The sequence below is a fragment of the Chrysemys picta genome, chromosome 9, assembly GCF_011386835.1.
Source record: "Chrysemys picta bellii isolate R12L10 chromosome 9, ASM1138683v2, whole genome shotgun sequence".
NCBI classification, from domain to species: Eukaryota; Metazoa; Chordata; order Testudines; family Emydidae; genus Chrysemys; species Chrysemys picta.
In genome coordinates this window covers 62075970-62099435 of record NC_088799.1, presented here as the reverse complement: position 1 = coordinate 62099435, position 23466 = coordinate 62075970, and the positions used below count along the sequence as shown (strand labels likewise).

Below are 23466 nucleotides of genomic sequence, written 5' to 3'. Positions count from 1 at the left end.
CATTTTCCTGCCAATTTTTGGAGAAGTTTTTAAAAGAAGTACGTTATCTCCCGCTGCAAGGGGGTAGAATTCACCTCACAACAAGAAGCATAGCTAGAATTGGCTTTGTATATTTGGCCTGCTGCAGTGGGCATGATGAAATAAAACTCAGTGTACTCAATGTTTAGACTCACCAGTGCAGCTGTAATAAGAATACTAATGGGTGTGCTATAATGACTGATTACTAAGGCTGCAATTTAGTTACGGAGGTCACGGAATCCGTGACTTCCAAAGACATCTGTGACTGGGATCTGCAGGGTCCCCTGCAACATGTGGAGACAGGGAACTGTGAGGTACCGCTGCAGCTCCCAGCCACCGCAGGTGGCAGGGGGGAACTCCGCAGCTCCCCACCGCTCCCAGCCACCACGGGCAGCAGGAGGGAACCACCACTCCCAGCCACTGCGGGCAGCGGGGGGAACCGGCAGCAGGGGGGATCCCTGCCGCTCCCAGCCGCTGCAGGTAGCAAGACGGACCCTACCAATCCCTCCCCCAAGGGCAGCAGGAGGTCCTGGCGGCTGGGGGGGAATCCCCGCCACTCCCCATCCCCATTGGTGACAAGAGGGACCCCCATCACGCCCCGCTGCCATGGGCGGCAGGGGGAACCCGCAGCAGGGGGAATCCCACTGCTCCCTCTGCTGCCCTCGGGGGGATCCATGGAGCTCCCGGCTGCTGCAGGTGGCGGGGGGGCCCCGGCAGCTCCCAGCTGCAGTGGGGGGGGACCCTGGAACTCCCTGCCTCCCTTCCCTCCCCCCACAGCTGCCCAGGCTACCCATTTTGTCATGGGTATTTTTAGTAAAAGTCAAGGACAGGTCACGGGCTTCCATGAATTTTTTATTATTGCCCGTGACCTGTCTGTGACTAATTACACAACACTTCCTGCTCTCTCTATTACTACTTACTCTGCAGAAAACACTGCATCTCTTGGATTCAATGCCCATATTTGTTTATGTTAAGAATAGAAAAAAATCTGAATCAAGATTAAACAAGATTAAGCATGAAAGGAAAACCAAATGCAAAAGGCACTAGTTTAAAATTTGGTCCTACATCACCATGAGAAATTGATTTAATCTCCTATTTATGGAAACAGGACTTTGAAACATTCTGTTACATCCTACCTTTGGTGAATCAATCCTGAACATTGCACCGAGGCACTGGGCTGCTGGGGACTTACCTTGACTGCACACAAAAAGGCAGAATGTTGGGCATTGCTACAGTAGAATAATTAACAGAATATATTTGAGAGAGAACAAATGAGGAGTTCATTCCCCCGTGCGTAAATGCTTCCTCCACGATACACCAGAAGAAGTTTATGGAGGTAAATGACATATATCTGTAAATTAACTGTATTTGTTCAGCCATGGTGATTATTTTTTCTGGGGTCTTGCTGTGCCACCTCAAAAACAAAAAAATCTCCCAGTAATACATGAACGACGCTCAGTGCAGAAATACTACTCACACTGAACTAGAATCCCTGAGAGAGCAAGCTTAAACTTCTCCTTAGCTTCCTCCATCTCTTTCTCATGGGCTGCTTTCTCGTTCATCAATCTGCGAATGTGACTGTTAGCTGACTGGATCATGGAGTAGAAGTTGTTTGCACTCCGCCTGTTCACTTCCCCACGTTCTATCCAGGTCACCAAGGTCTGCACTGCTTCCAAGAACTTGGAATCATCTGGGTCAAAACAGAAAATTTTTAGAACAGGCAAAATCTGCAGAGTCATTTCCTGTGGCACAGCTGTTCAGCAGCCACCTTCCCAGCAGTCAGCACTGAACTATTTGCTTAGTCTAGCAGGATTAGATTCCTCAAAACACAACATGGCCAGCTTTCAGTCAAATATCAAATACTTAGGGGCTGCCAGCTCAGCAATTTATGGAAAGCATGCTTTGCAAAGATTATCTAAGAGGTTTTCTGGTTTCTCTGTATTTGATGATAATTTATGAATCTGGCTACCTACTACTATTTTTAAATATTCTCCAATTATGACCATATTTTAAAGGGGAAATGCATTACATTAGGCCACAGGCCTAATCTGTCTTAAAATTATTATCTGAATTGTCCTCAGAATTATACATAGTTTTAAATCTGCCTCTTTGCTGCAGAGAAATCAAGAAAAAAAAGTAGTTGCTGAAATACAATACAGAGGAAGGCAAGGCCCACAGCTAGCTCACAACCATAGTGCTGGAGCAGAGTTGGGTAAACTGCAGCAGCTCTACTGAAGAGACAATACAAAGGCATGGATCAAACCCTGAAATGCCTACCCAGTTTTAGTCACTCTTTGCCCTGGCAAAATGCCCACTGACTCAAAGACAGTTTGCCTGAGCAAAGGCATGAAGATTTAGCTTCATGTTTACTTAATGGAAACAAAATTAGTTTAGCAAGGAATGTCACTTTCAGGCTACTAAAGAACAATAACAAATGTTACAACTCAGGGGACTGGCAAAAGGCTGGCTGAGGAGCAGGTGAGCAGCTGGCTATGGGGTGGGCAGCAGGGTGACCCTGGCTCAGGGGACTGGTGAACGGATGGCCCAGGAATTGGTGAGTGACTGGCTCCAGGGCAAGGTGCTGGGAGTGCCTGGCTCAGGGGACTGGTGAATAGTTAATTCAGGGGGATGCTTGGCCACAAAAGCTGTTTACCTCTAGGTCACTGGGTCATATCTGCCTCAGGTAACAGTAACTGAGAGGACTTGCCAGATGAAGGGTATTGTCTAGCCTTTGTGAAAGGGGTTGCTGTTCTCAGCCTACGTCACCCCTCTAGCTGTTGAGAGGGGTTCCATGCTGACCAGCTGGGAAACTGCAGCCCAAATTTTCAAAAGTTTCTAGTGATGTTAGGTGCCCAACGTGAGACACCTGAAAGTAGCTGATTTTCAGAAAGTGCTGAGCACCCTCACCCCCTCAGATTCAGGCCCATTTTAGGAGTCACAAGTTGGGCACCCAATGCCACTAGATTTTGAAAATCTGGTCCTGTTTAATATATATATGCCCTATATAGATTTATGCCTCACAAAAACAGATCACTTAACTTTGTTGTAAATGTGTCTTTTCATAGCAGAGATTTTACTACTCTAAGTCGATTAACCATACCCCCAAGACCACAAAGGTAGCTGTTAATGTCTTGATGCCTTTGCTGCTCCTCCCACATTAGCCTGGAAAGTGTCACCACCTCAGCTGAAAAATGTCCCAGCTTTAACCCCTAAATAACCACAAACATGTTCAATTCTACCTAGAGAAGGGTGTCTCAGAAACTTCTAGTCCCTTGTTCTTGGTGACATAAGTGATGGATCAAATATCCAATTTCCTGAATGACTTTGTCCACCCAAGATGAGCCTGATGGCCCTGCTGACATCCAAATGGTGTCATCTCTATCTCCTGAGGATGAGAGGGCTCAGGACAGAATGAAGTCCTGATTGAGCTGGTGAGAAGAACGGATTTTAGGTAGGAAATCTGAGTATTACTTTTGGGGGAAAGCTGCAGAAAAGCCTCTTGACAGACAGTGCATTTAACTTGCTAATCCTTCAAGCAGATGTGACTGCAATTAAGCAGGCAACTTTGATAGAGAGGAAATATCATGAGTTAACCATCGGCTGAAAGGGCTGCTCTGTGAAGTGTTCCATAACGAGGTTTAGCTTCCAGCTAGTACAGGAGCTTTAATAGAAAGGAAATCTTTGCCACTGCTTTAAGAAACCGGGAGATGTGTAGGAGAGAAGCCAGACTGCCTTTGTCAGATGACATTGTGAGAGAAAAGACAGGTTGCTTTTCCGTAACCGGTGTTCTTCAAGATGTGTTGCTCATGTCTATTCAACAATAGGTGTGCGTGCTCGCCACATGCACTGGTGCTGGAAGCTTTTCCCCTAGCAGTACCCGTAGGGGGGAGCGCCCCCCGCGACCTCTGGAGTGGCGCCTGCCTGGCACAGTATAAGGGGAGCTGTGCGCTCTTCCCCACCCTTAGTTCCTTCTTGCCAGACAACTCCAACAGAGGAGAAGGAGGGTGGGATGTGGAATAGACATGAGCAACACATCTCGAAGAACACAAGTTACGGAAAAGGTAACTGTCTTTTCTTCTTCGAGTGATTGCTCATGTGTATTCCACAATAGGTGATTCCAAGCTATATCTGTTGGAGGTGGGTAGGAGTTCACAAGTTCCCAGGACGGAGGACGGCCCTGTCTGGAGGACGATCGCATAGTGCGAGGTGAACGTGTGAACCGAAGACCACGTGGCGGCCCTACAAATGTCCTGGATGGGGATGTGGGCCACAAAGGCAGCCGACGAGGCCTGCACCTGAGTCGAGTACACCCTCACAATGGGTGGCGGAGGGAACACCCGCCAGCTCATAACAGGAACGGATGCACGAAGTGATCCAATTGGAAAGCCGCTGAGTGGAAATGAAGCTGGCCCCTTGCGTGCTCAGCCAGGGCGACGAACAGTTGCGAGGACTTTCTGAACGACTTAGTCCGCTCGAGGTAGAAAGCCAGAGCCTGCTGCACATTGAGCGTGTAGAGACAGTGCTCCTCACTGGACGCATGAGGGATGGGGCAGAGGACTAGTAGAAAAATGTCCTGACCCATGTGGTAGGCGGAGACCACCTTAGAGAGGAATACGGGATGTGGGTGGAGCTGGACCTTGTCCTTATGAAAGACCATGTACGGCGGCTCGGAGGTCAGGGCCCTGAGCTCTGAGACTTGCTTGGCCAACGTGATTGCAACCAGGAAGGCCACCTTCCACGAGAGGTGAGACCAGGAGCACGTGGCCAGTGGTTCAAACGAGGGCCCCGTGAGACGAGCCCACACCAGGTTTAGGTCCCACTGCGGGACTGGGGGTCTAGAATACGGAAAAAGACGGTCCAAACCCTTAAGGAACCGGCCAGTCATAGCATGGGAAAAAAATGTGTGCCCTTGCACTGGCGGATGGAAGGCCGATATGGCTGCCAGGTGCACCCTGACCAATGAGGGCGCCAGGCAGAGGAGGTAATCAAGGATAAGCTGGATCAGGGCAGTCACCGGGGAGACACCATGGTCCGCCGTCCACCTAGAAAACCAGGACCACTTCACCAAATAAGCGCGGCGGGTGGAGGGCCATCTACTTTCGAGGAGGACGCACTGAACCTGGTCTGAGCATGACCTTTCCTCTCCACCTAACCACTGAACAGCCACAGCCAGGTGAAGAGCCACTAGGTTGGGATGGAGGAGGCGGCTCTGGTCCTGAGAGAGCAGGTCCGGGCAGAGCAGCAACAGCCATGACAGAGCTACTGCCAGGCCTGTGAGGGTCCCGTACCAATGCTGCCTGGGCCATGCCGGGGCGATCAGGAGGAGCCGGGCCTTGTCCGACTTTATCTTCTCCAGAACCCCGCTGATTAGGGGGAACGGGGGAAAGGCGTAGAGAAGCCAGCCTGACCAGGACAGGAGAAAGGCATCAGAGATAGCACCCCTCCCCAGGCCCCCCCAGAGCAGAACCGGGGGCATCGCCAGTTCTGCCGAGTCGCGAATAGGTCCGCCTGGAGAGTTCCCCACCTTCGGAAGAGCCAGTGGGCCACTCCCGAGTGGAGGGACCACTCGTGTTGCGAGGAAAAGTCCCTGCTCAAGCAATCCACCCTCTCGCTCCGGGCACCCGGTAGGTGGAAGGCCTTCAGATGGATGTGGTGGGCTATACGGACATCCGGAGAGGTTGTTCTGCCTTTTTAGAGATGGGGGCCATCAAGGCCAATGTTTGCCATAGGGCATTTGAAATCTTAGCCACACCTTCATGAAGAGGCAAGGCCACCCTACCCGGTGCCAATGGGGACAACACGTTAAAAAGGAGTCCGAAGGCTCCTCCATCTCCTCTGCCTGGAGGTGTAGGCTTGCTGCCACCCTCTTTAAGAGTTCTTGGTGGGCCCTAAAGTCCTCCTGCAGGACGAAGGGGGGCGGGGTCGCAACCGCCACCTCCGGGCGGGGCAAAGAGGCATTGTGGTGCTCTGGGTGTCGTCCGGCACTGGAGGGTCCACCACTTGGTCGGACTCTGGGCATGGTGCCAAGGATGTACGTCCCACCGACTCCTTTCTCAGGAGTCTGGAGAGGGAGGCCGATGGTGCTTCCGAAGCTCCGGCCACAGAGCGAGTTCCTACTGGGGCCGTGCTGGAGGCCACGGTGCCCACTGGTACCATTCAGCCATCCACGACACTCAGTGCCACTGCACCTGCTGTGGCACCGACAGGCCCAGTTGTCTGGGTTGGCTGGTCTGGCCCATCAAAGGACGGCTATGAATGGAGACTGGGCTGGCTTAAGATCCGCTGCTGTCTCTGGACCAGGAGGAGTGGCGGTGCCGGGATCTACAATGGCCACGGGACCGTGATCTCGACGTGGAGGACTGGTACCAACAATAATAGCTCCTCCGTGAATGGCCTCAACGGGCGGACCCGTGACGGCGAGATGCTGGCGATCGACGCCCGGGGCTGCAGTATCTTGGTGGAGACTTGGAGCGGGAGTCCGAGCGGGAATGGCGTCGATGACCGTGCCGTGACCGACTGCAGTACCCTCTCCAAGACAAGGACCAATGGCAACACCCGCCGCGGTCCCGTCGATATTCCCTCCTTGAGGACGAGCGGTGCCACGAGTCCCAGACAGATGGTACCCAGCCAGACAGTCTGGTCGGCATCAAGTGCGATCCACCTGGACTCTGCCCCGAGCAGTCGCTGGGCAGTGATCGGCATCAGGAACGTTCCCTCGACCGAGACCGGTACCAGGCCAGAGGCGACTGCAGAGATCCCAGTGGCAGCTTGCCTCTGGAGCGCGGGGCCGACATTGGTGGCGCTCTGGGCACCGGCATGGACATGACGTCCCGGGCCGCCTGGAGGGCTTCAGGTGTGGAAGGCATCTGGACATCCAGAGAGGCCTGTTCTGAAGGGGCCGGGCTACTCCGCTCATCTTGAGTCAGAGGCCTGGGGCCCGGTGGGGATCGAGGACTGCCCGACATGGTCCTATCCTCTGTCCCAGATTTCCCTCGGTGCCGCTGCGAAGAAGGAGTCTTCTTGGCCCTCTTGGCATGCCACATGGATGGGGAGCGGTGCTGACTGGTCGATGGTACTGGAGGGTCGCCACGTACCGACGCCGCAGTGCTGGGTACTGGTTCGGAGTGGCATGCCGATGTTGGGGTCAGCGCCAACTCCATCAGGATGGCACGGAGCCTAATGTCCCTTTCTCTTTTGGTCTGAGGCTTAAACAACTTGTAAATCTTGCACCTTTCGCTGATATGGGTTTCGCCTAAGTAGCGCAAACAGTCTGCATGCGGGTCGCTTCTTGGCATAGAACGCCTACAAGAGCCGCACAACTTAAACCCCGGAGCGCGGGACATGCCCCAGCCCGGGCTCACCAACTATCTAAACTGCTAACTAACTACAGGTACTAATACTGAATGAATGAACAGTTCCGGGGACAAGCTACAGCAAAGCTGGAGCAGAGCAGTTCTGACGCACCTTCACTGGCAGCAAGAAGGAACTGAGGGTGTGGGGAACGCGCAGCTCCCCTATATCGCGCCAGGCACGCGCCACTCCAGGAGGCATGGGGGGCACTCCCACCTACAGGTACGCCTAGGGGAAAAACTTCTGGCACCGGTGCACATAGTGAGCACGCACACCTATTGTGGAATACACATGAGCAATCACTCAAAGAAGAACCCAAAAGCCACTGCTGAGGCTCAGCTTTTTAATGGAGTCACCACACAACACTCAGAGCTCCACATTGTGCACTCCAGAATCTGCAGATCTTTCAGAGATCTGAGTATTTAAGCTCTGTGTATGGAATCCTTTCAGGAGTTGGAGAGTTATCCTGGCCAGAGAGCATCCTGGCAGAGGCCAGCAGTTGATCAGAGTATCTGAGCTTCCAGAGGTTGAGCTCCTCATGTTCAAAGCCATCAGCTGGAATTTTTCTGGATCTTGGCACCTTATAGGAATCTGCATCAGCAGATCTTGGTGATAGGTAACTGCTAGGAAGGGCACCAGGACATCTCTTTGAGTCAGGATAAACACGCTTGTGAGAGGTAACGGGCTGGAACTAGATCCACAGACTGACCTCATGTACAGTATCAGGGGGTAGCCGTGTTAGTCTGTATCTACAAAAACAACAAGGAGTCGGTTGGCACCTTAAAGACTAACAGATTTATTTGAGCATAAGCTTTCATGGGTAAAAACCTCACTTCATCTGAAGAAATGAGGTTTTTACCCACGAAAGCTTATGCCCAAATAAATCTGTTAGTCTTTAAGGTGCCACCAGACATCATGTACAGGCCACCAAACAGTCATTAGATGAGAAGAGGAGGTTACGTACCTGTAAGTGGAGGTTCTTCGAGATGCATGGTCCCTATCTGTATTCCACTGAGGGTTTACACATGTGCAGCATGCATCCAGAGCTGTAGAATTTGAAAGTAGTAGTTTCTGTTGTTCTGCCCTTGCTTTACCTCATGGTTTAATCTGAGGTGATAACAGACAGGTCAGATGGACAGTCTCCAGTTCCTTCACCGTCGCAAATCCAACAGATCTGCAGCAGAGGGGAAGGAGGGCGGCAAGTGGAATACAGATAGGGACAACACATCTCGAAGAACCTCCACTTACAGGTAAGTAACCTCCTCTTCTTCTTCTTCAAGTGATGGTACCTATTGTATTCCACTGAGGGTGATTAACCAGCAGTACCTAATTCAGAAGAGTGGCGTGGAAGGCGGCTGTGCTGAATGAGACATCCGTTGCAGAGTTCTGAACCAAGCTGCAATGTGTAGCGAAGGTATGTATCAAACTCTATGTTGCCACCATACATATGTCTCTAAGCTGCACATTGTGGAGGGTGGCCCTGGTGGATGCTTGGGCTCTTGTGGAATGGGCCCTCACGCTGAGGTTTGGAGACAGTCCTGACAACTGATAGCATAGTGTAATGCAGTGGTTCTTAACCACGGGTACGTGTACCCCTGGGGATACGCAGAGATCTTCCATGGGGTACATCAACTAATCTAGATATTTGCCCAGTTTTATAACAGGCTACATAAAAAGCACTAGAGAAGTCAGTACAAACTAAAATTTCATACAGACGACTTGTTTATACTGCTCTATAGTCTATACACTGAAAAGGAAGTACAATATTTATATTCCAATTGATTTATTTTATAATTATATGGTAAACATGAGAAAGTGAGCAGCTTTTCCAGTAATAATGTGCTGTAATACTTTTGCATTTTATGTCTGATTTTGTAATAAGAACATAAGAACAGCCATACTGGGTCAGACCAAATGTCCATCTAACCCAGTATCCTGTCTTCCGACAGCAGCCAATGCCAGGTACCCCAGAGGGAAATGAACAGAACAGGCAATCACCAAGTGATCCATCCCCTGCCGCCCACTCCCAGCCTCTGGCAAATAGAGGCTACGGACACCACCCCTACCCATCTTGGCTAATAGCCATTGATGGACTTATCATCCATGAATGTATCTAGTTCTTTTTGAACCCTGTTATAGTCTTGGCCTTCACAACATCCTCTGGCAAGGAGTTCCACAGGTTGACTGTGCGTTGTGTGAAGAAATACTTCCTTTTGTTTGTTTTAAACCTGTTGCCTATGAATTTCATTTGGTGACCCTTAGCAAGTAATTTTTAAGTGAGTTGTAACTTGGGGGTACACAAGACAAATCAGACTCCTGAAACGGGTACAGTAGTCTGGAAAGGTTGAGAGCCACTGGTGTAATGCACCTGGAAATCCATTTGGAGATTCTCTGTGTGGAAACTGTTTATCTCAATAGCAGAGAGACTGAAGGGGCAAGCAATCTAGCAGACTTTCTGATTGATCTTGTCCTCTGCAGGCCCGGCAGATGTCAAGGGAGCAAAGTTGATGTTCCTCTTCCGAGATGTGAGGCTTTGGGAAGAAAACAGGTAACTGGATGGGTTGGTAGACATGAAACTGAGAGACGAAATTTGGTAGAAACTTAGGATGTAGGTGCAGGGAGACTTTGTCTTTATGAAAAGTGGTGAAAAGGGGGTCTCCCATCATGGCCCCAAGTTCCCCTGCCCTTCTTGCCAAAGTGATAGCCACAAGGAAGGTGACTTTCATAGAAAGAAGGGACATAGAGCATGAAGCCAGTGACTCAAAGGGTTGTTTCATCAGTGCCAATAAAACTAGGTTGAGGTCCCAGTGGGGAGCAATAGGTTGTACAGGTGGAAAAGTTCTGAAGAGGCCTTTCCAAAACCTAATGGATGTGTAAATATGCAGTGTCCTTCCACGAGAGGGTGGAAGGCACTGGTTGCCACTAATGGACCTTGAAAGAGATTAAGGTTAGCTCCAACATCTTTAAGACAGGAAATAAGCCAAAAGAAGGGGAATCTCGACATCCTCTGGGGAAAGCCCTTCCTGTTGGTCCCAGAAGGTGAATCATTTCCACTTGGCCCAGTAGGGATGCCTAGTGGACTCTTTCTTGCACTTCTGATGAGCATTCTCATTCTAGAGAAGATGCCCATCCAAATACCACACTCTGAGGTGGGGTGAAGCATCTGTGTCTGATCCTGCCACTGTGTTGCGTTAACAGCTCAGGGAAAGTGGGACTGGGAAGTGGGGGACGCACTGACATGTGGAGAAGGTTGAGAAACCAGAAGTGTCTTGGCCAGAATGGGGAAATCAGGATGACCATAGCTCTTTCCCTCTTTTACTCTTGTGGAGTACTCGTGGCAGGAGTGGTAGAGGAGGGTAGGTGTAGTTGATCTGCTCCAACCAGCGGAGTACGAGAGCATCGCCCAGAGAGTGGGGACCGATGCACCCCCAGAGCAGTATGTGCTGCATTTGTGGTTGACATAGGAGGCGATGAGGTCTCTGGTTGGAGACCCACATTGGTTGAAGATGTCACTTAATACAGTCGTGGAGTTCCCACTCATGATTGGTCACGAATCTTCTGCTGAGAGAGAGTACACAATCACATTCTGAGTACCCAAAAGACAGGCTGCCAAAAGCAGGATCTTGTGGGCAATGCACTAATCCTACAGATTGACTACCTCCACACACAGAGCAGTTGATTTTGTGTCCCCTTGTTTGTTGATGTAATAAACGGTGGTAGTGTTGTCTGACATGATGGGAGGAGTGAATGGGAGAAAAGTTTGACATGCTCTCTGTAATGCCCAGAGTTCCAGGATGTTGATATACATCTAGTATTCCTCAGAGGCTCATGTGCCTTGCATCATGTGGTCTCCCATGTGTATTCCCCATACTAAGAGGGATGTGTGTGTGTGTGATGATCTTCCTGTCCTGGGAGGAAGGGAATCCTCACACAGATATGTTATGGGTCCATCCAGCATGGGAGGGAAGAGAGCACCTCAAGGGAGGGGACTGTCAGCAGAAGGTCCCTGGTGTGCTGCATGGGCGAGTAAACTCCCTGGAGACACATCTGGAGGCAACAGAGGTGGAGGCAGGCGAAGGCAGTGACATACATGCAGGCTGCCATGTGGCCAAGGAGGGATAGGCAACTTCTGACTGGGACAGATGGAAAGTTGACTACTTGGGTCATGAGTTCTTGCAGAGTCTGGAATCTGTCCTTTTGTAGGTAAGCTCATGCTGAAACTGAATTGATGGAGGCCTCTCTGAAGACTCAGGACTGTGCGGGAACCAAAGTTGATTTTTTGACAGAGTCTGACTTTTAGGAAGGAAAGGAGTCTGAGCAACATGGAGGTCGAGATCCAAACTTCGTCTCTGGATTGCACTGCTAGGAGCCAGTCATCAAGACAGGGGAATACAAGGACCCCATAATGCAAAAGTCCCTCTATACAAAACGGCAGGCTCCCCTTCACTGCCCTGACTGTGCCACTCCTCCAGTGGCTAGTAGGGGACCTAATTATCACTAGCAACGGTGGCCTGCACATTCCCTGACCATATTGCTCTTCCCCTGACCTCCTTCCTACATCTTCCTACTTCTCAGCTCTACTTCTGGCTCCTCCCTCCTCCCTCTCATGTTTACCAGCCCAAACTCCCTCCTCCCGGACAGTAACTGCAGGCTACCTGGCACTGTAGACCCAAACACAGCTCCCTTCTCTCAGGGAGTAACTGCGAACTATTTCCCCTGCAGCCCTTTTCTGCTGCCAACTTCCTGGTTTTATACCAGCCCCTCCTGTTCCTCCCCAGCTGGAGTCCATCTTCAATCAGTTCTTCCAATCCTTGGCTCTTCCCTAGGTACAGACTATCAGGCTAATTATTCTACTTTATCAGTCCTGCCTTGTGAGGGGTAAACACCCTATTACAGGGTACCAGGTGGTGGTATTATTCAGTCTAGTAAAGGAAGCCACTGAAATCTGGGTGTGTTTCATTTCTTACTATTTGCTATGAAAAACAACCAGTCTTTAGAACTACATACCTTTCAGCTTTTCAGCAACAATGCTGCACTCGTGGTCAGAGTAGTGGACAACAGGGGGTGGAGAAGGAGGACAGAATCTCTCCTCCTCCATTCTTCTACGATGGCGCTCCTCTCGTGCCAGCATCCGCTGTTTACATTCCCACTCATACAGATCATCCCGAGCTTGAGCAAAGTCCACATGGAGGCGTCCGGTATCCTTTTTGTCAGTGCTGGAGCCTAGCCTGATGCGATAACCTAATCGTCATAACAAAAAATTCAAAGACAGCTTGTACAATAACTAACCCATATGGTGATTGTGCCTCTAGCTCATACAGCTCTACAGAGACTGCCTGTTGGTTCCACAAAGCTACCCAATCAACCAGTAACAGTGATTACAGTGCATTGTGTAGGATACAATGCACATGGAGCCTCTCCTGCCAGAGAGAAACAGAGACAGCAGCTAGGGAAGAGGTGGGCAAACTATGGCCCGCGGGCCACATCCGGCCTGCAGGACCCTCCTGTCCGGCCCCTGAGCTCCTCGCCCGGGAGGCTACCCCCGGCCCCTCCCGTGCTGTTCCCCCTCCCCCGCAGCCTCAGCTCGCTCCGCCGCCGGCGCAATGCTCTGGGCAGCGGGGCTGCGAGCTTCTGGGGCAGCACAGCTGCAGAGCCTGGCAACCTGCCGCCTGCTCAGTTCCTTCCCCAAAGACTTCAAAGTCACCCGCGAGTCCTTAAGGCTGTGCAGGCGAGAGTCCATATTTTGGGCAAACAGGCCCAAACTGTCACAGGGAAGGTCCTGTATTGTGTTCTGGACCTCAGGTGGTATCCCCAAGACCTGGAGTCACACACTGCCCCTCACTGTGATGGGGCCATGGTCCGAGCCGCTGAGTACGCAGTGTCTAATGCAGCCTGGAGGGAGGTTCTGGAGACCACCCTGCCCTCCTCAAGGAGTGTGCTAAACTCCTTGAGCGAGTCAGTTGGGAGTAACTCCTGGAACTTTGCCAATGAGCTCCAAGAGTTGAAAGCATAGTGGCTGAGTACCACGTGCTGGTTGGCCACTCGAAGCTGGAGCCCCCCAGTTGAGTAGACCTTCCGGCCGAAAAGGTCTAGCTTCTTACTGTCCCATGACTTAGGCACGGGACCCGGCTGTCCTTGCCGCTCTTTGTGGTTTGCCGCACCAACCACCAGAGTCCCCGACTGGGGGTGGGTGAAAAGGTGTTCGTACCCTTTCTGCAGCACAAAATATCATCTTTCCACCCCTTTACTGGTGGGTGGTATAGAAGCCAGAGCCCGCCAGAGCACCTTAGTGGTGTTTTGGATTGTTCTTATGAGGGGCAAGACCACCCTAGAAGGACCCTCAGAGGCAAGGACACCATCGGGTCAGACTCCTCCATGACCTCCTCTGCCTGGAGATTGAGATTTAGGGCCACCCTCCTAAGGAGGTCCTGGTGACCCTTGGTGTCCATCGCTGGTAGGGTGGTGGTGGTGCCCGCCACCACCTCGTCTGGCAAGGAAGAGGCACATGGGACAGGTTCTTCTTGCCCTTCTGGCTCTCTGGAGGTCAGGTCAGGTACCTTGGAGCCTCCCGTGACTGGAGGTGGCTCTAGTGTCACTGATGGCACTGGATCGGGTGCTGCACCTGAGCGTGACAGCCCAGAGTCCCTGTTTCATACGGGGTCCTCAGGAGCCCTGGGGTGTGGCGAGCCAGCGATGTTGCTTGGGGGGGGGCGGGGGGCCACAGGGTACAGATGCCACCGATGCCGGCCTGGAGCTCTGACCCTGAGCCTGGTGGTAGGCCCAAGGGGTCCAAAAGGGACATTGGACTGGGCCCTGCCACTGGTGTGGCCAGGTGACTGCTGGTGCCGATGATTCCACCAGTCTGCGGTGCCAGGACCAGTGCCAGGACCGGGAGCGGTAGTGGCTGTATCAAGAGATAGAAGACTTGGCGTCTGACTTGGATGAGTAGTTTGTGCCCGACCATGGGGGGAGCAGAGGCAGACGGTGGCAGGGAGCGGTACCAGGGAGATGGTGAGCGGCGCCTTAACATCATAGGTTTGCCACGATGATTAACCAGAGGCGGTGCCGCCATCGGTGCCGCAAAGGGTGCCGGAGCCACATGCGGCGCCAGGCTAGACATTGCAGCTGGTGCCGCCGCCAGTGATGCTGACGGTGCCTGGGGACTGCGCCGTCATGGCAATGAGGTCTCACACTGCTTCATAGGTGTCCCGTGTGGAGGGAAGGTCAAGCTCTTCCTCCAAGTCCTCCCGAGTCGAGGAGTCCAGCACCAGACTTGACAAGCCTCCTGTTGGGGCCAGAGTCAATGGTGCCGGATCTTGAGGCCTAGACCGTGGGTGTCCCACCAGGGGACGCACCCTGCTGGAGTCCCCTCACTGCTTCTTGATGGGGGAAACGAGCACTGTCCGCCTTCTTTTTCTTACATAGAATCATAGAATATCAGGGTTGGAAGGGACCTCAAGAGGTCATCTAGTCCAACCCCCTGCTCAAAGCAGGACCAACCCCCAACTAAATCATCCCAGCTAGGGCTTTGTCAAGCCTGACCTTAAAAACCTCTAAGGAAAGAGATTCCACCACCTCCCTAGGTAACCCATTCCAATGCTTCACCACCCTCCTAGTGAAAAAGTTTTTCCTAATATCCATCCTAAACCTCCCCCATTGCAACTTGAGACCATTGCTCCTTGTTCTGTCATCTGGTACCACTCAGAACAGTCTAGATCCATCCTCTTTGGAATCCCCTCTCAGGTAGTTGAAAGCAGCTATCAAATCCCCCCTCATTCTTCTCTTCTGCAGACTAAACAATCCCAGTTCCCTCAGCCTCTCCTCATAAGTCATGTGTTCCAGACCCCTAATCATTTTTGTTGCCCTCCGCTGGACTCTTTCCAATTTTTCCACATCCTTCTTGTAGTGTGGAGCCCAAAACTGGACACAGTACTCCAGATGAGGCCTCACCAATGTCGAATAGAGGGGAACGATCACGTCCCTCGATCTGCTGGCAATGCCCCTACTTATACAGCCCAAAATGCCATTAGCCTTCTTGGCAACAAGGGCACACTGTCAACTCATATCCAGCTTCTCGTCCACTGTAACCCTTAGGTCCTTTTCTGCAGAACTGCTGCCTAGCCATTCAGTCCCTAGTCTGTAGCAGTGCATGGGATTCTTCCATCCTAAGTGCAGGACTCTGCACTTGTCCTTGTTGAACATCATCAGGTTTCTTTTGGCCCAATCCTCTAATTTGTCTAGGTCCCTCTGTATCCTAACCCTACCCTCTAGTGTATCTACCACTCCTCCCAATTTAGTGTCATCTGCAAACTTGCTGAGAGTGAGGTTCACGCCATCCTCCAGATCATTAATGAAGATATTGAACAAAACCTGCCCCAGGACCGACCCTTGGGGCACTCCGCTTGATAGTAGCTGCCAACTAGACATGGAGCCATTGATCACTACCCATTGAGCCCGACGATCTAGCCAGCTTTCTATCCACCTTATAGTCCATTAAACCAGCCCATACTTCTTTAACTTGCCGGCAAGAATACTGTGGGAGACTGCGACCGGTTCCGCCTGGTGGCACTGGCCTTAAAGGTTGGGGAGCGGCACCGGTGCTTCTTGGAGGAGTCCTTCCTCATTGCCGGGACATCCCGTACCGAAGTCAGGGCGCTGCGCACTGATGATGCCAGTGCCACTTCCGGTGCCGGCTGCATGCGGAGAGCCGGCTCCATCAGGAGGAGCTTCAAACGATAGTCCCGCTCCCTCTTAGTCCTGGGTCTGAAGCTCCTGCAAATTGGGCACTTATCTGTCTGATGGCCCTCTCCTAAACACTTGAGACAAGCAGCATGCGGATTGCCTGTGGGCATAGGTTTCGCACACCTCTTGCACGCCTTAAATCCCTGCGACCGAGGCAAGCCCCAGTGTCTGGGGAAACTAGAATGGGAGGGGAAGCCCCCCAAAGTAAGTCCAACTAATCTACAAACGAATATATCATGAACTAACAACTATATACAACTAAGAAAAGGGAACCACTAGGTAGGCACATGCAAATGCAAGAGACTGAGCTGCTCCAATGACCATCACTGGCGGTAAGAAGGAACTGAGCAGGTGACGGGTTGGCAGGGACCTATGTACACTGCCATAAAGGTGCCACTCCAGGGATCTCCACAGCTGACCCGATGGATAACAACAGGGGAAAAACCTTCCGACAATTGTGCACGCGGTGCGCGCACACACCTGTTGGAATGCACACGAGCAATCACTGAAAGAAGAACACTACCTTGCCTACTCGCTGTTCATACAGGATGCCACAGTGAGCAATCTACTTTACAGAGGCCGGAAGGTGGCCTAACTCACCAATCTCCCCACATACTCCTCGCAGGAATACGGGATGCTACATCTCAAGCTTATGGCAGCCCAGCTGGATCATTTGGGGAAGGTTGGTGTTTCACGTGTGCTGAGCTGAGTGGCAGCTGGCACACTCCACGCACAGAATGCGCAGCAGTAGCCGTACCTCTGTATTCACTCTTCATGATTCCCATGCACTCTCTGCAGACACTTGTTGCTTGGGCTTTAGTCAAGGGATTCAAAAGGAAAAAAGATTTCTGTCCCCCCCCTTTTTTTTTTGCCTCAGCTAGTGCATCGATTTCTGCATGAGTGGAAAGTGCTACTGGTAGCTGCAGCTCAGCACCAACAAGTTGAGCCTGATGCAGGGAGCAGCCTGTGCTCAAGTCAAATTCAGGTCCAGGTTGGGTTTTAGAAGTAGGCCCAAGCAGACCTCTACATCGAGACCCTGCTATAGCTGCTGCATGGAGCTCTATTCATACACATCCTTGGCACCATTCTCTTCGACTGGGAGATGTTACAAACACCACCAATGAACTGTGGAGAAGACAGGGAAGATTGGGAAAGGTGGAGCACAATCCCTGACACTGGTATGGAACCTTCCTGTCTCCTACAAGGATCACCTCCATCAATCTCCACTGGTAGGAAAACAGTGAGGAGGAAAAGGGCTGAGGAGCAAATCTCAATGAAACAGAGAAACACGGCTCTCCTAGGACAAGGCTTACAGTCAGTGTCAAGTCTGAGAGAATGAATAGAGCTCCAAGCAGCAGCTGTAGCAGGAGCTTGATATGAGCTGTTCCTTAAGTTACCAGCAAAAAGAAGAACAGGAGTACTTGTGGCACCTTAGAGACTAACAAATTTATTAGAGCATAAGCTTTCGTGGACTACAGCCCACTTCTTCGGATGCATAAGTGGGCTATAGTCCACGAAAGCTTATGCTCTAATAAATTTGTTAGTCTCTAAGGTGCCACAAGTACTCCTGTTCTTCTTTTTGCGGATACAGACTAACACGGCTGCTACTCTGAAACCTGTCATTAAGTTACCAGGGTTGCTTTGGCTTTTGTGGAATGGCAATGAAGCCTGGCAGATACAGCACCCAGAACAATGGCATCACAAGTCTAATCCATTTAGACAGTTAATCATAGAATCATAGACTTTAAGGTCAGAAGGGACCATTATGATCATCTAGTCCGACCTCCTGCACATCGCAGGCCACAGAATCTCACTCACTCATTCCTGTAACAAACCCCTAACCTATATCTGAGCCCCTGAAGTCCTCAAATCATGGTTTAAAGACTTCAAGGTGCAGAGAATCCTCCAGCAAGTGACCTGTGCCCCACGCTACAGAGGAAGGCAAAAAAAAAACCAGGGCCTCTGCCAATCTGCCCTGGAGGAAAATTCCTTCCCAGCCCCAAATATGGCAATCAGCTGAACCCTGAGCATGTGGGCAAGACTCACCAGCCAGACACCCAGGAAAGAATTCTCTGTAGTAATTCAGATCCCACCCCATCTAATATCCCATCACAGGCCATTGGGCATATTTACCACTAACAGTCAAAGATCAATTAATTGCCAGAATTAGGTTATCCCATCATACCGTCCCCTTATCAAGCTTAGTCTTGAAGCCAGATATGTCTTTTGCCTCCACTACTCCCCTTGGCAAACTGTTCCAGAACTTCACTCCTCTGATGGTTAGAAACCTTGATCTAATTTCAAGTCTAAACTTCCTGACGGCCAGTTTATATCCATTTGTTCTTGTGTCCACACTGGTAATGAGCTTAAATAATTCCTCTCCCTCCCTGGTATTTATCCCTCTGATGTATTTATAGAGGGCAATCATATCTCCCCTCAGCCTTCTTTTGGTTAGGCTAAACAAGCCAAGCTCTTTGAGTCTCCTTTCATATGACAGGTTTTCCATTCCTCAAATCATCCTAGTAGCCCTTCTCTGTACCTGTTCCAGTTTGAATTCATCCTTCTTAAACATGGGAGACCAGAACTGCACACAGTATTCCAGATGAGGTCTCACCAGTGCCTTGTATAATGGTACTAACACCTCCTTATCTCTACTGGAAATACCTCGCCTGATGCATCCCAAGACCGCATTAGCTTTTTTCATGGCCATATCACATTGGTGACTCATAGTCATCCTGTGATCAACCAATACTCTGAGGTCCTTCTCCTCCTCTGTTACTTCCAACTGATGCGTCCCCAACTTATAACCAAAATTCTTGTTATTAATCCCTAAATGCATGACCTTGCACTTTTCACTATTAAATTTCATCCTATTACTTTTACTCCAGTTTACAAGGTCATCCAGATCTTCCTGTATGATATCCCAGCCCTTCTCGGTATTGGCAATACCTCCCAGCTTTGTGTCATCCACAAACTTTATTAGCACATTCCCACTTTTTGTGCCAAGGTCAGTAATAAAAAGATTAAATAAGATTGTTCCCAAAACCGATCCCTGAGGAACTCCACTAGTAACCTCCCTCCAGCCTGACAGTTCACCTTTCAGTATGACCTGTTGTAGTCTCCCCTTTAACCAGTTCCTTATCCACCTTTCAATTTTCATATTGATCCCTAACTTTTCCAATTTAGCTAATAATTCCCCATGTGGAACTGTATCAAATGCCTTACTGAAATCGAGGTAAATTAGATCCACTGCATTTCCTTTGTCTAAAAAATCTGTTACCTTCTCAAAGAAGGAGATCAGGTTGGTTTGGCACGATCTACCTTTTGTAAAACCATGTTGTATTTTGTCCCAATTACCATTGACCTCAATGTCCTTAACTACTTTCTCCTTCAAAAATTTTTCCAAGACCTTGCATACTACAGATGTCAAACTAACAGGCCTGTAGTTACCTGGATCACTTTTTTTCTCCCTTTCTTAAAAATACAAACTATGTTAGCAATTCTCCAGTCATACGGTATAACCCCTGAGTTTACAGATTCATTAAAAATTCTTGCTAATGGCCTTGCAATTTCATGTGCCAGTTCCTTTAATATTCTTGGATGAAGATTAGCTGGGCCCCCCAATTTAGTTCCACTAAGCTGTTAGAGTTTGACTTCCACCTCGGATGTGGTAATATCTACCTCCATATCCTCATTCCCATTTGTCACTCTACCATTATCCCTAAGTTCCTTATTAGCCTCATTAAAGACTGAGGCAAAGTATTTGTTTAGATATTGGGCTATGCCTAGATTATCCTTAACCTCCACTCCATCCTCAGTGTTTAGCGGTCCCACTTCTTCCTTCTTTGTTTTCTTCTTATTTATATGGCTATAGAACCTTTTACTATTGGTTTTAATTCCCTTTGCAAGGTCCAACTCTACATGGTTTTTGGTCTTTCTCACTTTATCACTACATGTTCTGACCTCAATAAAGTAGCTTTCCTTGCTGATCCCTCCCATCTTCCATTCCTTGTAGGCTTTTTGCTTTTTTTCAAATCACCTCTCTGAGATGCTTGCTTATCCAGCTTGGTCTACAACTCCTGCCTATGAATTTTTTCCCCTTTCTTGGGATGCAGACTTCTGATAGTTTCTGCAACTTTGACTTGAAGTAATTCCAGGCCTCCTCCACCTTTAGATCCACAAGTTCTTCTGTCCAATCCACTTCCCTAACTAATTTCCTTAATTTTTTTAAGTTAACCCTTTTGAAATCAAAAACCCTAGTCACAGATCTATTTTTGTTTATCCTTCCATTTAGCTTGAACTTAATTAGCTCATGATCACTCAAACCAAGGTTGTCCCCTACAATCATTTCTTCTATGAGGTCCTCACTATTCACCAAAACCAAATCTAAAATGGCATCCCCTCTTGTTGGTTCATCAACTATTTGGTGAAGGAATCCATCAGCTATCACATCCAGGAAAAAACTGAGCCCTATTATTATTACTAGCACTTGCCCTCCAGTCTATATCTGGGAAGTTAAAGTCTCCCATGATCACACAATTCCCATTAGTATTTACTTCATTAAAAACATTAAAGAGGTCTCTATCCATATCCAAATCAGATCCTGGTGGTCTATAGTACACCCCAAGCACTATCCCAAGGGAGGCTCTAGTAGCTTTCTTCCCCAATGTGATTTTTGCCCAGACAGACTCTGTCTTATCCATCTCATCACTTCTTATTTCTTTACAGTCTACCTCATCATTGATACAGAATGCTACTCCACCACCTTTGCCTTTATTTCTGTCTTTCCTAAACAACACATACCCTTCAATATCTGTACTCCAGTCATGACTACTATTCCACCATGTTTCTGTTATCCCCATAATATCTGGTTTCACTTCCTGCACCAGTAACTCTAGTTCCTTCATTTTGTTACCTAGGCTCCTCGCATTAGCATACAAGCATCTTAATTTTTGCTGTTTGGCTTCGCTCACATTCTTTACCCAATTAGGCACAGACATTCTACTGTCAGTACCACCTATTTGACTGGTATCTACACTACCCTTCCTCCTTATGTCCATTCTCCTACCCACAGCTGTATCCTTTCTTACTTCATTTTCTTCCCTCTCAATGTTAAAATCCGGCATGGAGATTACCTGTACATCTCCCAACCATCTCCCCCAAATTCCTAGTTTAAAGCCCTCTTAATCAGTTGTGCCAGCCTCCACCCTAGAAGTCTATTTCCTGCCCTACTCAGATGAACTCCATCCCGAGAGAACAGTCCTCTGTCCATGAATGCCTCAAAGGAAAATCCAAAACTATTTTAGGAAGGAATTTTGATTAGGGACAAGGAGCCACCTTATTTTTTCTGGAATATGGCAAAATGAAGATCAGGCTGGAGAGCTCACAAGTGTTTCGCGTGCAGCTGTGCCTCACACAAGTAACGGACAGCGAACAAACTGCCAAACAGGCAGAGTTTGGGAGCGCTGTGTGACGCAGAGTTCTTGCTGGAGACATGCTCCAAGGCATTTCAAGCATCCTGCACGGCAGTCTGTGAGGGGAATTTTAAGCCTTGCAGAGCCAGCATTACTTGAAAAACAACAACTTGGTGTTGGTCTCAGCTGAAAAGAGTCTGGTGCCCTAGAAGTGATGAGGCCTCAGGGCCCTGCACAAAGCCCCCAGCACCACCACTTATCCTTAGGGGAAAGCTTTCTACACATCTACTCTACCTATAACTATGTGCACCCACTCTCATGCAGTGAGCTGAGAAATGACCAAGCAGCTACAGTTTAAACATTACCCAATAAAACAAAGGAAAGGCAGAAAACAAATAACAGTCTGATGGAACTCAGCTCCTGCAGCCTACAAGCACTGGAATGTAGCTGAGATATTTTCTGTGGTGCCCCCTTTTATGCCCATGCACGATCAGTTCAGTGCACGCACTCATCATTGCTAGGAGTTGCTGCTTTGGAGATGGCTCTGAGTCTGGTGCATCAGACTGTGCGAATCCTAGTGATGCAGGTCTGCAGATGCAATACAGTCAAAGGGCACTGGGTAATTCCTAATGATAAAGCCTGGGAATGGTAAGGAAAGAAACCGCTTCAGATGGAGTCCAGCAGGTAAAGGAGAACTCTTCAGTGACTCTTGACATCAGGAAAGCTACCTTCATGACTAAAAGAGATGTGTGGATCACAAAAAAAAAACAAAGGGGACAGGGGAGATGTCTCCAGACCAGTGGTTCTCAACCTATTTACCACTGTGGGCCACATATGCAGCTCTCTGTGTGTTACGTGGGTCGCATCCACACATTATATATACTACCTGTATGGCCCTGAGGATGTCACATGGGCCGCAGTGTGTGCTGATTCGGCCACAGGGTGAGAACCACTGCTCCAGAGGATCAGAGTGTCAGAGGAGGAATGCTCTGTGCTGTTGGAGCTCTGTGTGTTATTGGAAAGATGTTGATGAAACCTAAGAGCCTCGTCTAATGGCTCCAATACCTGAAATGTTGAAATGTTACTGTTTAAATGTTCAAATTTAGTTGTTGTTGGTCTTGCTTTGAGCAGGGGATTGGACTAGATGACCTCCTGAGGTCTCTTCCAACCCTAATAGTCTATGATTCTAAATGGCCCTCATTTATCTTTTGGGGAGTCTGCTGGAACAGACCCAGTGGGACATTAATGCACAGGACAGCAGGAGGAATTTTCTGCCTATACCTCACTTCATCCTGATACTTTGCAGCGTTTTGTGAGGAACAAGACACCAGCAGGCACTTTCAGATATTTAAACCAGCATGAGGATGTCAAACCCCACAGCAGTGAAAGAAGTAACCACGGGGAACAAGAGGAAACGCCTCTTCAGATAGCAATAACAGAGCATGTCACATATAACTACACAGAAACAGCTATTTCTCTGTCCCAGTTTCCAAAACCATCACTCGAAGCAAAGGCATGCCTACCAGAGAGATAGAGCGCCTTGTCCACCATGAACTCCTCAGCAAAGCGGATGTGGCAGAAGTTCTTTTTACTCTTCCGAATAGCTATGATCTCTCCACATTGCTCAAAAACCTCCACAATGATCTGCTCGGTCCCGTTTTCTGGAAGTCCTCCTACAAACACCGTCTTGCACCCTGGGGGCCTCTCTCTTGTTGCAGGAGGAGGAAGATCTGCACATAGCAAGGGGTAAAATACTGGAGGTTAGAAGGTCGCTCTCCAAATGCTCCACATATCCACCCAGCAGTCCTCAGAGCCAACCATCACTTTCTTTGAACATGTGCTTAGTCCCTGTATATCTCACTTTGCCAAGTATTGGCATCTATGGTATTCACCAGGGCCTATCAAGCAGAACTTGTTCACTAGCTGGTATATCCTGGACTTT

General features: G+C 49.4%; 1 protein-coding gene across 17 annotated transcripts in view; it reads right to left on the bottom strand.

Moving 5' to 3' along the window:
• The window catches only part of ENOX2 (ecto-NOX disulfide-thiol exchanger 2), a 155609-nt gene that overhangs the window by 56146 nt on the left and 75997 nt on the right, over positions 1–23466 (bottom strand). For 15 of the 17 annotated variants that reach the window (XR_010590187.1, XR_010590186.1, XR_010590185.1 and 12 more), the window contains exons 5-7: positions 23048–23254; positions 12376–12609; positions 1496–1708 (exon numbers count right to left, since the gene is read on the bottom strand). Coding sequence is in view for 7 of the 17 variants with exons in the window: in XM_065556368.1 (XP_065412440.1) it covers positions 1496–1708; positions 12376–12609; positions 23048–23254 (654 nt within the window). In the remaining 10 variants the exon portion in view is untranslated. The remainder of the gene's footprint in view (positions 1–1495; positions 1709–12375; positions 12610–23047; positions 23255–23466) is intronic. The other 2 variants (XM_065556370.1, XM_065556369.1) reach the window with 1 other exon arrangement.